The sequence below is a fragment of the Helobdella robusta genome (genome assembly GCF_000326865.2).
Source record: "Helobdella robusta unplaced genomic scaffold HELROscaffold_45, whole genome shotgun sequence".
In the NCBI taxonomy this organism is placed as follows: domain Eukaryota; kingdom Metazoa; phylum Annelida; class Clitellata; order Rhynchobdellida; family Glossiphoniidae; genus Helobdella; species Helobdella robusta.
The window spans coordinates 1,216,572-1,230,354 of record NW_008705095.1 but is presented as its reverse complement, the minus strand read 5'-3'; the positions used below and the strand labels follow the sequence as shown (position 1 = coordinate 1,230,354).

General features: G+C 30.3%; 2 protein-coding genes across 2 annotated transcripts; both read left to right on the top strand.

The window, feature by feature from the left end:
- Window positions 1–3,620: 3,620 nt before the first annotated feature.
- Window positions 3,621–6,318, top strand: HELRODRAFT_178036 (hypothetical protein; the record flags this gene model as incomplete). Its single annotated transcript, XM_009026169.1, has 4 exons — window positions 3,621–3,720; window positions 4,729–4,828; window positions 5,303–5,703; window positions 6,173–6,318. The coding sequence occupies 4 exons, from the start codon at window positions 3,621–3,623 to the stop codon at window positions 6,316–6,318; spliced, it is 747 nt and encodes a 248-aa protein (XP_009024417.1).
- A 2,612-nt stretch (window positions 6,319–8,930) lies between these two features.
- HELRODRAFT_178035 (hypothetical protein) lies at window positions 8,931–13,774 on the top strand (the record flags this gene model as incomplete). Its single annotated transcript, XM_009026168.1, has 12 exons — window positions 8,931–9,122; window positions 9,217–9,277; window positions 9,667–9,881; window positions 10,227–10,327; window positions 10,460–10,594; window positions 10,741–10,868; window positions 11,007–11,088; window positions 11,154–11,287; window positions 11,418–11,563; window positions 11,703–11,848; window positions 13,510–13,607; window positions 13,668–13,774. The coding sequence occupies 12 exons, from the start codon at window positions 8,931–8,933 to the stop codon at window positions 13,772–13,774; spliced, it is 1,545 nt and encodes a 514-aa protein (XP_009024416.1).
- Between the last annotated feature and the right edge of the window lie 9 nt (window positions 13,775–13,783).

The window sequence follows — 13,783 nt, the reverse complement described above, 5'->3', positions numbered from 1 at the left end:
TTTATTATTTTCATATTAATACTTTACAAACCTCTTCATACAACGCTTTTTCATATGTATAAGGCACACCCCAAAAGTTTGTTTCATTTTTCCCTAAATGTATCATCACGTATAAATGTTTAAACAATGTGATGAGTGTAACACACATCAAACATTTTAAAGATATTTTCAGGTTCATTTGAACATCTTATACACAAAAGTTTACGAAATATTTTTGTTTTAACGGAAACTTGAAAAATTAAATCTCATTTACTGGCTCACGTATTTTCATTGTAACATTTTGTTCAAAAGTTTTTTGAATTGATTATATTCAGCGGTACTGCATGTCTCTGTTGAACTACATGTAGGAAGTGAAATGAAGCGTTTGATCTGGACGATGGCCTGGAAGCAAATAACGTCATTACACTACTTTTATGATGTAACTGGTCACCTCTTGCTTCCAGTAGGGAGTACATTGGGAGAGATACAATCTTGTAGCCACTGGCACAGACTTTGTTTTCTTGGGTCACTATAAAAATCTTTGTCATGTTATGTTATGTAATGTTAAGGCCACATCATTAACACTATTTACCACAGTGTAAAGTTTTGTAAAATCAGCAAACTTGGCTAACCAAGAAGCAATTTGACTGTCGATATTGTTTATGTACAGAGTGAAAGGTAGTGGTCCCAGTACTGATTCTTGTGATACGCCACCAGTAACATTTTTTTCAATTTGACGTATGCTCCAATATGATCAGCTTTTGAGGCCTATTAGATAACCATTCTCTTATTCACTTGGGTATTTTACCTTTAATTTTAACTTCTGTACCAATCTCAAATAAAATCAAAAAAGTACAGTTGATCTTTTTTCATATATGTATTTATATATTTTTTCCTTTATATATCAATATCCAGAATACATACATATATAAATACATATATGAAAAAAGATCAAAAGATCAATTGTGATTTTATTTGTTTCATTGGTTTTTGTCTGTTTGTTGTCGTAGTCATCAGTCAGATAAATTTATTTATGTAAAAATTAAATGCATTCACACAACAGGAATGAGACATATTCAAAAATGTCATTTCTATTACATTGATAAAGTAGTAAAATTTTTCTTTGGCAATTCAATCAACAACCAATCCAGCAACAAAAAGGACCGTTATAACATTAACGATAATGACGTTCCTTTTCTTGTGGAGCTTCAATTTCTAGACGGCATCACAAACTACGCTTTCTTGAACTACAATAATTTAGGAAGCTACAAAGAAGATCTTGATTCTAGCAAAAAATATATTTACCAAGATTGTTTATTCTCTATCCCTGATATGTTGTCTCAGAGTAGGTGGACTTATTTAATTTCGAATAAATGTCCAAGACAACCGGTTATAGTGCAGAAAGAAATCATTTTGGAATCTTTAAAGGTAATCTTTTAAAAAATGTTGAGTTATAAAAATTACCAATATTGTTCAAAAAATTGTCATTAAATAGTTTTATTCATTTCAAATTTTATACAATGTTTTTAATTTTCAATATTAGCCATCATGTTGATGCAATTTTTAAATTCAGTTACATTTGCAAACTTCTATCGCGTCCAGCTGCAGATTTCTATATGGCATCCTCTCTCTTTTGTTGTCCTGTGGAATGTCTTCCGTCCTTTTTTTAAGGTCTTATTGTTAATTTTTTCTGTGTCTATTCGGCGTTTTTCAGATTGTTTCACAATTAATCTCTTCATCTACTCTGATTTTAATTTTTATTTTCCATCTTTCGGTTTTCATAAATTAATTAATTATAAATTTTTCAAATTATACCACGTTTCCAGCAGCCCTATTAATTTTTTTTTCTTCAAGAGATTGTTGTTCAGTAGTTTTCCTTTGTTTTATCTCCTTATCTGGCACCCTGCTTGTGAAAACTTTTTCAAAAATTCTTTCAATCTAAGTTTTTGAGCTGCTAATCTTTTTTTCAATTTTTTTGGTAATGCTCTTAAAATCGGTTCAATGAATCTGATGGAGCAATCATGCATTATTTTATGGTTACGACGTCAATGGTTTGTTGACGTTCGTAAACGAGCGCTGCTTTTTGGCCGAAAAGCAGCACTCTTTTTTCCTTTCGTAAAAAAGAGTCCATGTGTGTTGCGCGTGTGATACTTTTCCATCTACACAAAACATCCGAGGTTTTTTTATTGCTAACAGGAATCTAGACCTTTCACCATCAGCAACAAGCGTCTCTGCTGCTATTCATAGAGCGCCGAATAATTGACATTATTATTATTATTATTCTGAAGACCTCCAGTGCAGTGCTAGGCGTTTTTTTTGACATTTTTCTTATTTATCCGGTGTAGTTCCTTCATGAATTTATATGCATTTTCTCCATCCTTGGCTTCTAATTATTTTCCAAAAATTTTAACAAATATTATATTTTTGCTCTTATTTCTATTCTCAATTGAAATCAGTGTTTTTTCAATGAGTTTATATTTTTTTGCCTGATTTTATTAAACTTTCACTTTTAAATCATACAGTTTACCTTAAATTTTTAGCTGATGCCTTAGATGCTCGTGATTGACTTTTTACCTCTGTAAAATCAGCATAAATACTAATTGCCATCTTTTTGTTTATCATCCAGTGTGTTTTACACAGGGCATAGAACCGTAATTAATTCGGTTTACGGTTTCGGTTCAATCAGCAAAACGAATTTTGGTTCGGTTCCGGTTTTCTTTTCTGAAATAATATCGGTTTTTTATAGTACAGTTCTTTAAACGCATGTAGCGGACACACGGACATCCAACTATCACTACAATGCCATATTGAATTAAATTTTAGATTGTGAATTATATGAAATCAACAACAAAAATGATTTTTAAATGTTGTCAGTATAAAAGGAAACGTTTCTAATATTTTTTTCAACAAATTAAAACAATCATTACAAAGATATTTTGAAATCATTAATATATTTATGATTGTTTCAAAAAGGATGAAAATTTTTTCTGATTATTAATATATCTTTTAAAATGTTTTCATTGAAACCACTTCTGTAGTCTCTGAGGATTAATTTTAATCCAGAAACAGATGCTTCCAGGCTCACTTGTGTAGTTGGTACATCAAAATAATTTTGAAGATGATCACACTTGATCTCTAATTTCTCCGATTAGGTATACTTGATTTTTCTTCACGTGGCAATTTTTACTCAAATTATCGGCAAACTCAGTCGAATAAAAACGAAAAGAGAAATAACAAATTTTCAAAGAAAATAAAAATTAACACAGAATTTTAAAAGACGAATCTAAATATTTTTTTCTGAATTTGGCAAAAATATTTTCTTATGAATTTTTAGCATCGAACCGTTATTTATTTCGTTACGGTTTTCGGTTTCGGTTAAACTAGCAAACAATATTTCGGTTCGGTTACGGTTTTTGTTCCAAACAAAATTTTGGTTTTTAACCGTTTTCGGTTACGGTTCAGTTCCGTTTCGATTCCCTGGTTTTACATAATTAATAATTTTCATGAACCACAAAATTTTAATTGCAAAATTCAACACAATAAATTTTATGCTAAATGTCAAATAATAATTAAATGATTAACCAATAAAATAACATTAGAATCTCCATTACAACGTGACGTGTTCCTTGATGTTTCAGTACATGGACGCAATGTTACAACTCATGCAAAATACGAAAGAAGACGAAAAATTTGCCATTGAACAGGATTCATACGCTCTACTTGCTTTATTGTTTTTTAAAAGTATATAAAATTTTTCATGAACACACACACACACAACACACCACACACACACACATACACACACATATACAAACACACCACAAACATACACATGCAAATTCTATTTTTTAATTTAAGATTGAAGCGTAAATCAAGTTTTTTTTAGCTTGGAGCGTTTGAAAAAATAAACAAATGTGGAGGCATATATATATTTAATCCATTACAAGTTGCTGATAAGCTAGTGGTTATGACCTCGCCAAGAAATTCAAAACATGAGAAGAAAAGTTGACTTATAACTTTACCAGCCATATCGGTAAAGTAACTTTTGTTTAAGCACAAATTGATAAAAAGCGAAAAAAAAATGGAAAAATAGTTCAAAACATTTCTTTAAAATTGTTTGACCGCTTTTAACGTTTTCATAAATATATGTTTCAAAAAAATATATTATGACCTTCAAACATGCTGTTGTAGAAATTTTGAAAAAACCAATTTTGAAGAAACAGCTTTGGATGATTGTAATTTTTTTTATTCTTTTATTTAGCAAAAACCAGGAGATCAAATAAGCGAGCTTGTGCAGATCACATTAACTAATATTGCACAAATTAAGTCAAACAGAATAAAAAAAATACCTAAAATAAACTAAATAAAATTTGTTACGAAGATTTCCATATATAAAATAAACAGATACTCATACAACACAGTATAATGTGAAAAAATAAAATTAAATCAAACCATTTTAAAGACAATTTCGTTGAGTGAAAGCTTGAATGACCTTATATTGGTTATATTCACTTCATCTAAAGGCAGCTCATTCCATAATTTTCTACCACAGTAATAAGAGTAATAAGGTAATCTGAGTAGCAATAAAGGGTCATCAACAGAAATCTAGATCCTCCACAGCTTGTTTTCCCTTATTTCATTCCTGAATGATAAAAAACATATCGCTAATCAAATAATTATAAAATTTAAAACATTCATTCATTCAATTAATCATATTTTCAAGTTTCAACTGTTTCATTCAAAATGTAGAAAATGATTTGAGAGTAAAACAGTTTTCCATTTTAAAGGATTTCCTCCTTGAGGAACACTTTAAAACTTTCTGGAGTGAAAACTCAAAGTTATTCGAAGGGTTAGTCTTCTTGATAACTCAATCATTTAATTATTATTAGAAATACATTAACAAATTCAATCAAAAAAATTAATTTAATTATTTTATTATTAGAAATACATTAACAAGTTCGAGCAAAAAAAATTTCGCCAAACGGAACGCGCAGTTGTGTACGAAACGGATTAAAATTATCTTAGTACAAGAATTAAATGAACGTGCTCATAACTATTTATTTCTTTAGTCAATGTTTCTCACTTACAATAGATTCTATTTCACTTTTCTTTTAAAAGGAATGCTAATTCACACTACGGAACCCTTAAATCCATTTGTTGCAAACGCTTCACGCCAAATTTTTTTTTTACAGAATTATTTTATAATTGTTAACCGTAAATCACTTTGATGTTGTTTTCCTGATTCGACTATATGACCTATTGAAGTGTTATTACTCGTTTTTTAATGAAAACATTATTTGACTAACATTTATCATTATTGAAGAATTATAATGAATCAAGAAATGTTTCTAATACCTTGCTTCAAAAAGCAGTTGAACAATACGAAGTGGGATGGCAATAAGCTCATGTATTGTCTTGAAGAAATTAAAACAAACAAAAGCAAAAACGCTGACCAGCATTCAGAAAACTCTTCAAATGACATCAATGTACTCAATTTTAACGATAATAAAATTGAAAAAGTTATCATCTACCAAATCTTGACGACCAGCATGATAAGATTCATAATGCGCAGATATGGGAAGCTACCATATATAGACTACATTCAAGGAAACAACACCCAATATATGTTCTCGATGTTCCCATTCACAGATTATTTCAACCACAAATTTGTGCGAAGATACGAAACGTTGGCTCAACTGTCTATAACGTTCTTCGCCAATCCTGGTTAGATTCTCCATATTAAAAATGAAAATGTAATATCGATTATGACTATAATTTCATTTGCAAAACTGGGATGCATCTATGCACTTTATTTTGGGTGGTGGCTTATTATTTTTTCTGTTTTTTTTTAAGATTGAACCGAATAAATAAAAAAATAAATCACATGCAATGTGAGTGATTCGCTGATCAAAGTTGATGCTTCCGAAATATATTAACACAAAATTAATAAAAAAATTAACTCAACTTTAAAGATCAAAACTTTTAGAGTGAAATATTAATTTGTTGTTCATGTTCTATTTTCTTAGCCGATGCTGAATTGTTAATTTAAACCTTTGTATTTTGTACTTCATTTAATTTGATGAATTTCAATTGAATGCAGGGCTACGATGATAATGTTGATGTTAACAAAACTGATGATGAATAAAATAGTCAAACAAACTAAAATTAACCTGTTATTATTTTTGTATAGCAGTCACCATTGAAATTAGAAGTTTTCTCATGTTTGGTATGAAAAGTTTGTCCATCGTCGGTCCAGTTGACTACAACCCACTCTCCGTTACTATACCTCCATCTAAGAGTGATGCGCCGAATTCTGTACGTTTAGATCCATGTTATTGATGTTTAAGAAAATTTAAAATATTTTCATTTTTGATAATAACCATGTGATGGGTTTGAGAGATTAAAAATTGTGAATTGAATGCATGTTGTATGAATGCTGAATATGTCAAAACATTGGAAGCTTTTAAATTACAATTTTATTTGAGATAATAAAATGATATTTTTCTAATTTTCAAAACAAGCTGTTTCATTTTAAATTAACAAAATAAGCAAAATAAAGATTATGAACTTTCCATAGCTGTTTAATGAACAAAATTATAACATAATATCGACTGTATTTATTAATAAAATCTCAAACTACTCCAAACTAACATTACTGTTATGATCGCGGGAACTTATTATGCAATATTTTTGTAATTTTTGATTTTTAGACCACTGAGTGTATAAAAATATTATATCTATGATTGTAAAATTGGCTATAAATAGGACCTACGAGCGAGCCTTAATCAGGGTAGGTTACAAAAGAAGATAATGCAAAGTCGTAAATGTATTTTTGTAGTTATTTGGATTAATTTATTGTTTCTAATATTTTTGGTATTCAAAGTTTGCGTTTGAAGCAGTCGTGTTCATCTTTCGGAAATCTTGAACCTACAGAATAGCGAACATTTGACGATCGTTGGAAGCTACAACACTGGTGTTGGAGATGTAGAGATTGTTGAAGTTATAACATAGGTGTTGGTAGTTACAAGGTCAAGGATTTACAACAATACGTTCAATTGTGAATATTACCAATAATTAGTTTCAGAATTATATGTAAAAAAAAATCAAATTAACAGCGTAAGTTTTTATAAATTAATTTCAAAGTTTTGCGTTCTATTTCATCATTTTTTTTTCTTTTTTTGAGTCCACAACCACCATCAACTTCATTTTTTATTTATCTCAGAAGTCTGTCCAGTCCCTTGTTCTTTGTTGAGATCAAAGCTTACAGGTACAACGACGTCGTTGCTTCTGAGGATCAGAAGTTTTCTTCCAAAATTAGATTTGAAAAACTCGATCCGGTTAGTCATTTTGAAACATATGTACACAGAAATTTATTTTGATGTGATTTAAATTGAAAAAAAATTCATATTATTGTAATTATTTGAATCAATCGGTTACTGCTATCCTCGTGATGTACCACATTTTCACAAAATCAGTAGACATTTTTTCTTATTATTTTCGAAAAGCTAACCATACTATCAATTCTACAAAATTTTGATTGATTCTTAAGCATTTCACTAGTGATTAGGTTTCTATGTGAAAGGTTCATACTGTGCTATTCAAAGTACGCTTCATATGTTTGGCTTTTAAGCTGTTTAACCTTTCCATTACTCTTTCTATTTGGTCCTTTTTCGTTGTTTATCAGTGAATACTTTTTTGTAATTAATCTAAGATACTAAAAATCTAAATTGTTTTTTATGGATGGTTGCAAAAACTACACAAACTTTATAAAGCAACATACGTTGGATAAAAAATGTCTCATTCGTCTCATTTGTTTATTTTGGCCTAATCAATTCAAATACAATGAAATGAAATAGAATTACATGGAAAAAAGAATTTTGAAACTTGTAAAAGGTTATAATTTGAATTTAAAATTAAGGTTTTGAACAGTAGAATAAGTCCTGTTTTCTGAGGTTGAGAATTTCTCATATAATAAGGCCATGATTATTTAATGAGACCATCCAAGTCAATATTTATTGCACTGCCTAAAAAACCTAATGCAACCGAATGTGAACTACATCGAACAATCAGTTTGAGGAGTCATCTAAAAAACTTTTCATGAGAATTCTGATAAAGAGAGCACGATGCAAAATCCGATCTGAAATTTCAAATGTGGTTTTGTCGAAGATTGTGGCACGGGAAACGCAATTTTAATGCTACGAATGATCAGCGAACGAGCGATTGAAATAAAGAAGACTTGTTTATATGTTTTGTCGATTATTCTAAAGCTTTTGATAGCGTGAAACACATGGAGCTTATGGAAGTATTGGAAAATTTGGACAGTGATGGAAAAGACACGAGAGTTATCAAAGACCTCCATTGGGACCAAAGAGCAGCGATGAAAGTTTATAACAAAATTACTAGTTTTGTCGAAATAAAAAAAGGTGCTAGGCAAGGCTGTATATTTTCTCCAGACTTGTACAATCTCTATAGTGAGATCATCATGAGAAAGATAGAAAATTTACCGGAAAATCCATTTGAGCCGTGAATATAAACAGTGTAATATATGCTGATGATACAGCTCTTATAGCAGATTCAATGGAAAAATTGCAAACAATTGTTTTCAAACTAGTTTTTGAAAGTGAAAGGAAAGGCTTGCAAGTTAATATCAACAAAACAGAATGCACCGACCTGCTTCATAATCATTTGTGGCAAACCGGAGAAACAAGTCAACAGCCTAAATTTTCTCGATAATCTGATTACTTCAGGTTGTAAATGTGATATAGATAAAAAAGAAGGATAGCTATGGCAAAAGGTGCATATTTTAGAATAAAAAACCACCTCACCAACAGTAAAATCAGAATATCAACAAAATTAAAACTGTTACAGAGTTACAATTTTCTTGTGCTAACTTACGGCTCTGAGTCCTGGGCAAATTCCAGAAAAAAAGAAAAAAGATTAACGCTGCTGAAATGTGGTTTTTGAGAAGAATAATGAAAACTAGTTGGACCTCTCATACTTCGAATGATGATATGTTTAAACATTCCGGTTATGAAAAGAGGAAATTACTACAGATAATCCGACAGGGGCAGTTGAAGTTTTTTGGTCACATCATGCGAGAGGAAAGAATGGAAATTCTAACAACTACTGGAGAAGAGATCGCGGTCAACAACGAACAACATTTGTGAAGCCTTTTCATCACTTGTTAAACATGACATTTCAGCTACTACAAAATGTTAAAAATCGGGTTCTTTGGAGGTCCATGGTAGCCAATGTCCTGAAAAGATAAGACACGAGAAAGGAAGAAGATTGAATGAGAGTAAATAAGTTTCGTTTTGATCAGTAGCTCAAACGTGAAGGCATTCAAATAGTGCATAAACAATTTTCAATTAAATACTAAAACTATATAGCACAGTCTTTCATTTTCAGCTAATTTTGTTGTCAATTGTTGTAAAAAAACTGGATAAATAATTTACGGCGAAAGTGCAAAAAACTGACAACTGTAAAAAAAACTGACAAATGAATAGCTAAATAATTTTAACACATAATTACAATTCAATCTTTTTTGGGAATTAGTTTGTAAATAAACGATTCATAATAATAATTATCTGTTTCCTTTCATACAAAAAATGTTAAACTTTTCTAATTTCAGTTTATAACTGAAGTACAAAGATTGATTAATTAACATTTATTCATGTTTATTCATAGGGGAAAAAATTTCATCAGCAATCTGTGGCCGATACGATTACGAAAATTTGGTCGGCATCAATGAAAACATTTTTGAGAACAAAACCATCCCTAACAATATTAAGATTTTTACACCTGAATTGTGGAAATTTGATTGCGCCATTGAATTTCTTGAAAGTTCCATAACATGTTTCTGCAACGAAACGGGCTTTATTGCTATTTTCATGATTCAGGATGTTTGTTTCAAATGATGTCTATGTGTTTGAACATGCTTCATTTTAATGTTTTATTTTTATGATGTTAAATAAATATTGTGATTCTGAAATTTCAATTTCAACTGACAATTTGTATCTAAAACATTTTTATTCAGCAGTCAAATGGTTATCATTTTGTTACGAGCAAAACTAACATTGCTGAGTTTTTGGTTAGATTTTGAAAAATAATTAGTTATTTAATTAATTTTTTTAATAATTCGGAAAATGTTGAAATTAAAGTTTAAAATTTTAGTTAAATTTTAGAAAAAGATTTCTTAAAAACATGTTACAATTCGCGTCAGAGAATATTTTGTTGCAACCACTCAGAACTTTCCTTACATCGAAGAGTTGAGCGTTGCAGGAATGGTCATGAGGGCGGTGTCCATCGTTTCCCTCTTTCTCACCATCCTCACTTATGCCATTTTCAAGTTTACATCTCACTGATTTCCATACTTTTTTCACTATAATCATTTTTATTTATTAAAATGTCTTATAAACCGTTAGTTCTTTATAAGACTCAATTTAAAAGTGTTTAATGCATCCTTCTATATAACTGACAGAACTACTCGCAAAGGAATAGCCACAAAAATATTGGTTAACTTGTGCATATCACTGATTTGTTTGTTGCTGGTACTGTATGTTGCTGATTTCAGATGCAACACAAGAAGCGAATGCTGGATCTACAACGTTTTAAGGTTTTTAATAAGTTTTACAAAACGTTCATTATTTTTGTTGCTATAGGACTTTATCCAATTACTCAATTGTTTTGACACGGTTAAAGTAGTCGTTTAAGACTTGAATTCAAATAAAGAAGTGTAGTTGAAATTATTGCACTTTGAAGATATTATTTCGTGCTGGTGTCGCTGATGTGGAATGGAGTGGAGGCGCACAACATGTATCGCATGTTGGTGGTGGTCTACAACAGTCACGTCAGTCACTTCATTCTCACCTCAAACTGCATTGCTTGGGGTTGTTATAACAATTGTTACCAGCTAAAATTATTGCACACAATATTTATATCTGTCAATTCAAATGTTTACAAAAATTTGAAAATCGTCTATTTTTTCATTTTTAAAAAATGATATCGACATCTTTCCAATGGAACAGGTTTTCCAGCCTTGTTAGCGTTGTTTATTCTGTTGGTAGACAGGACAGCATTTGATGGAGACTACATCAATTGTTCTTTCAGGTGCCAGGAAATAATTTCAAACGATGGATTAGTTTTGTGTTTGTTGTTAACCTTCTAATAAACAGATGCGGTCTGAAGAACAACACGCTTTATTTTGCTTGGCTGTTTCCAATGTTGGTCATAATAACGCATAACATCATAGTTTTCGCTATGGTTATAAAAGTCCTGTGCAAAAGTTCTCCTAATATGAACAAAACTGGTAAATGTTGAATGACACCAACTAAATAAATATAATTCATTTGAAATGTTATCGCTTTGAACGCAAGTTTTATAAACGAGTTTGTTTAAATGAATCCATAACAGAGCAAATTTTTACTATTCCTCTTAAGATCAAGAGAGACAAAACACAAAATCTCGATTGGCGGGAGCTCTCACTTTGTTGGTCTTGCTGGGCGTTCCGTGGATTTTGAGTGCATTTGGAGCTCTGAAGAATGAAGAGATGGACTCAGTAGAGCTTTTTAAAGGAATTATTGGAGTTAGACTATTTGTTTTTTTTTGTAAATTTAGTTTAACGGAGATATATTGCTTTACGAGTTTATTTAAATTATGTAATTTACTTCAAAGGTTTGAAATTTGTTTTGAATTTCTATTTTAATTGTTTTCTTTTCACTCAGGTCATTCTGGTGACATTCATCAGCTTGCAAGGACTGTTCATATTTTTGTTTCACTGTGCATGCAACAGATCTGTGCCTCATGAGTGGAGTATTCCATCAGTTGGAAGGAAACTTCGATCTTTTCCTATCTCAAAAGCAAAAATACGGTTTCTACGTTATCATCTGGTTTGGTTGAAAATAACTTTACCGCGGAAAATTAGATTATTCATCATTATATTTTAGATATCGAAATTAATGAGCGGGGATGGAGTCAATTTTAAGTGAACGCTACAAATCATAAAAAAATTTTGACTTGAATAAACTTTTTAAAGCAAACATTTTTCAGAATTTTGTTTTTTGTGTGCTGCTTATGTTTTTTTGTGTGGCTTGTAATTTATGAATATCGTTATAATATTATCAATAAAATTTATATATTTTTTTACTTTGTTTTAAATTTTTAATAAATCATTACAACGGTAAGATTGGCAAGGTGTATAACAACAATTTTCGAGTTGTTCGAATTTAATAAGGTCTTGATGTAAATTTTTTTCTAAATGTGCGAAAGTATGAAAAATAAAGTTGTAACCGCTTAAATTAATGATGGTTTACACTTGATAAACATATGTGAAAAGTGAACCGCAAACGACAAGAACAATTTAAGTTCCTTTAAACAATCATTCGATTGTCAGATTAATTTATTTTTGGTCTTTTTGAAGAATTTTATTCCAAAAGGAAGATTCTCAAGCTCCTTAATTTAAACACTGTTTCGATTGTTAGATTTTTTTTTGAGAAATTTTATCCCAAATGGAAAACTGAAATTTAATTACAGTTATTTCATTTTTCAAAATTTACATTCTCAATTCTTTGATCTTTATAATAATCATCGTTTTAAGGTAGTACTAGTTTAAAATACATGTACTTACTTTTAAGGTGGTCTTTTTGCTTAAGCAGTCTTGTTTTCTCCATTTATAATATCTTCAAATTATCCTGCGGTTTTATTATTAAAAAAGCAAATGAAGAGTGACTGATTATTTATAGCCTAAAATCAATTTCGATTGAAATAAAAAAATACATAAAATATTTAAAATATCATCGTGTAGAGGCGGTATTTACAATCTAAACCAGCTTGTTAATTTTTGATGGTGATTGTAGTTTTTCAATGATAGAATTAAACATTCATATAGTGCGGGCTAGATATATGTCTGGTTATAATGATTATATTTCATAGTTATGAACTGATGGTGTAGCCCACAAACCTATTCAAAGGCTTACTTCAATTTCTAAAATAACTTGAATGCACATTTAAACTTGAAGTTTTAAAATATCACTTTAGACAATATTTTTACCATAAAAACGTTTCATACTCTATTGAGGCTTGAATGTTTTTTATAATTAGGACTGTTTGATATTATGCTTGATATATGTTTCATAATATTTCTATTATAAAATTTTTTTTAAAATGTTGAGCTGATAAAAAGCTTAGTGCATACGTTATATGGTATATAAAAACGAAACTTTATTCTTAGATTCATTTTAAGTACAAAAACAAATTTCTCTGAGAACTGTTATTCTTCTCGATAGGATGGAAACCACTTTCGAGTCACTGATGCGTGTTAAACGTCTCTTATTTTTTACTGAAACTAATTCCGTGTCAATAATTTTCGTGATATTTGCAAACAGTGATTATGAAATAAACTTTCGCATTTTTTATTTGAATATAAAATACATTTTCGATTAGAAGTTCTGTAATGTCAAAATAGTTAAAGTTCCAAACAAATGAAAAAAAATATGAAACAAAAATAGTTGTCATTTATTAAAAATGTTTTAGATATCAAATCTCAGTTGGACTCAAGCCAAACCTTGTGGAGGTTTTCAGATCACTGAGTACGATGTTTCGTGGAGTTGACGTTGTTGGCGTCGGAGCTGGTGGTTGCCGCGGAGACTGTGTTCCTGGACATCCAACGAGACCATAACCTGCCTTTCCAGCTGAAGGAACTGCTCCACTCACTACGAACAGAGCGATTGCACATGCAGTGGAACAAAAAAATGAACAGGCCTTGCAAGCTGATGAAGATCACCAAGATTGTCTGTAACGTGTTTTC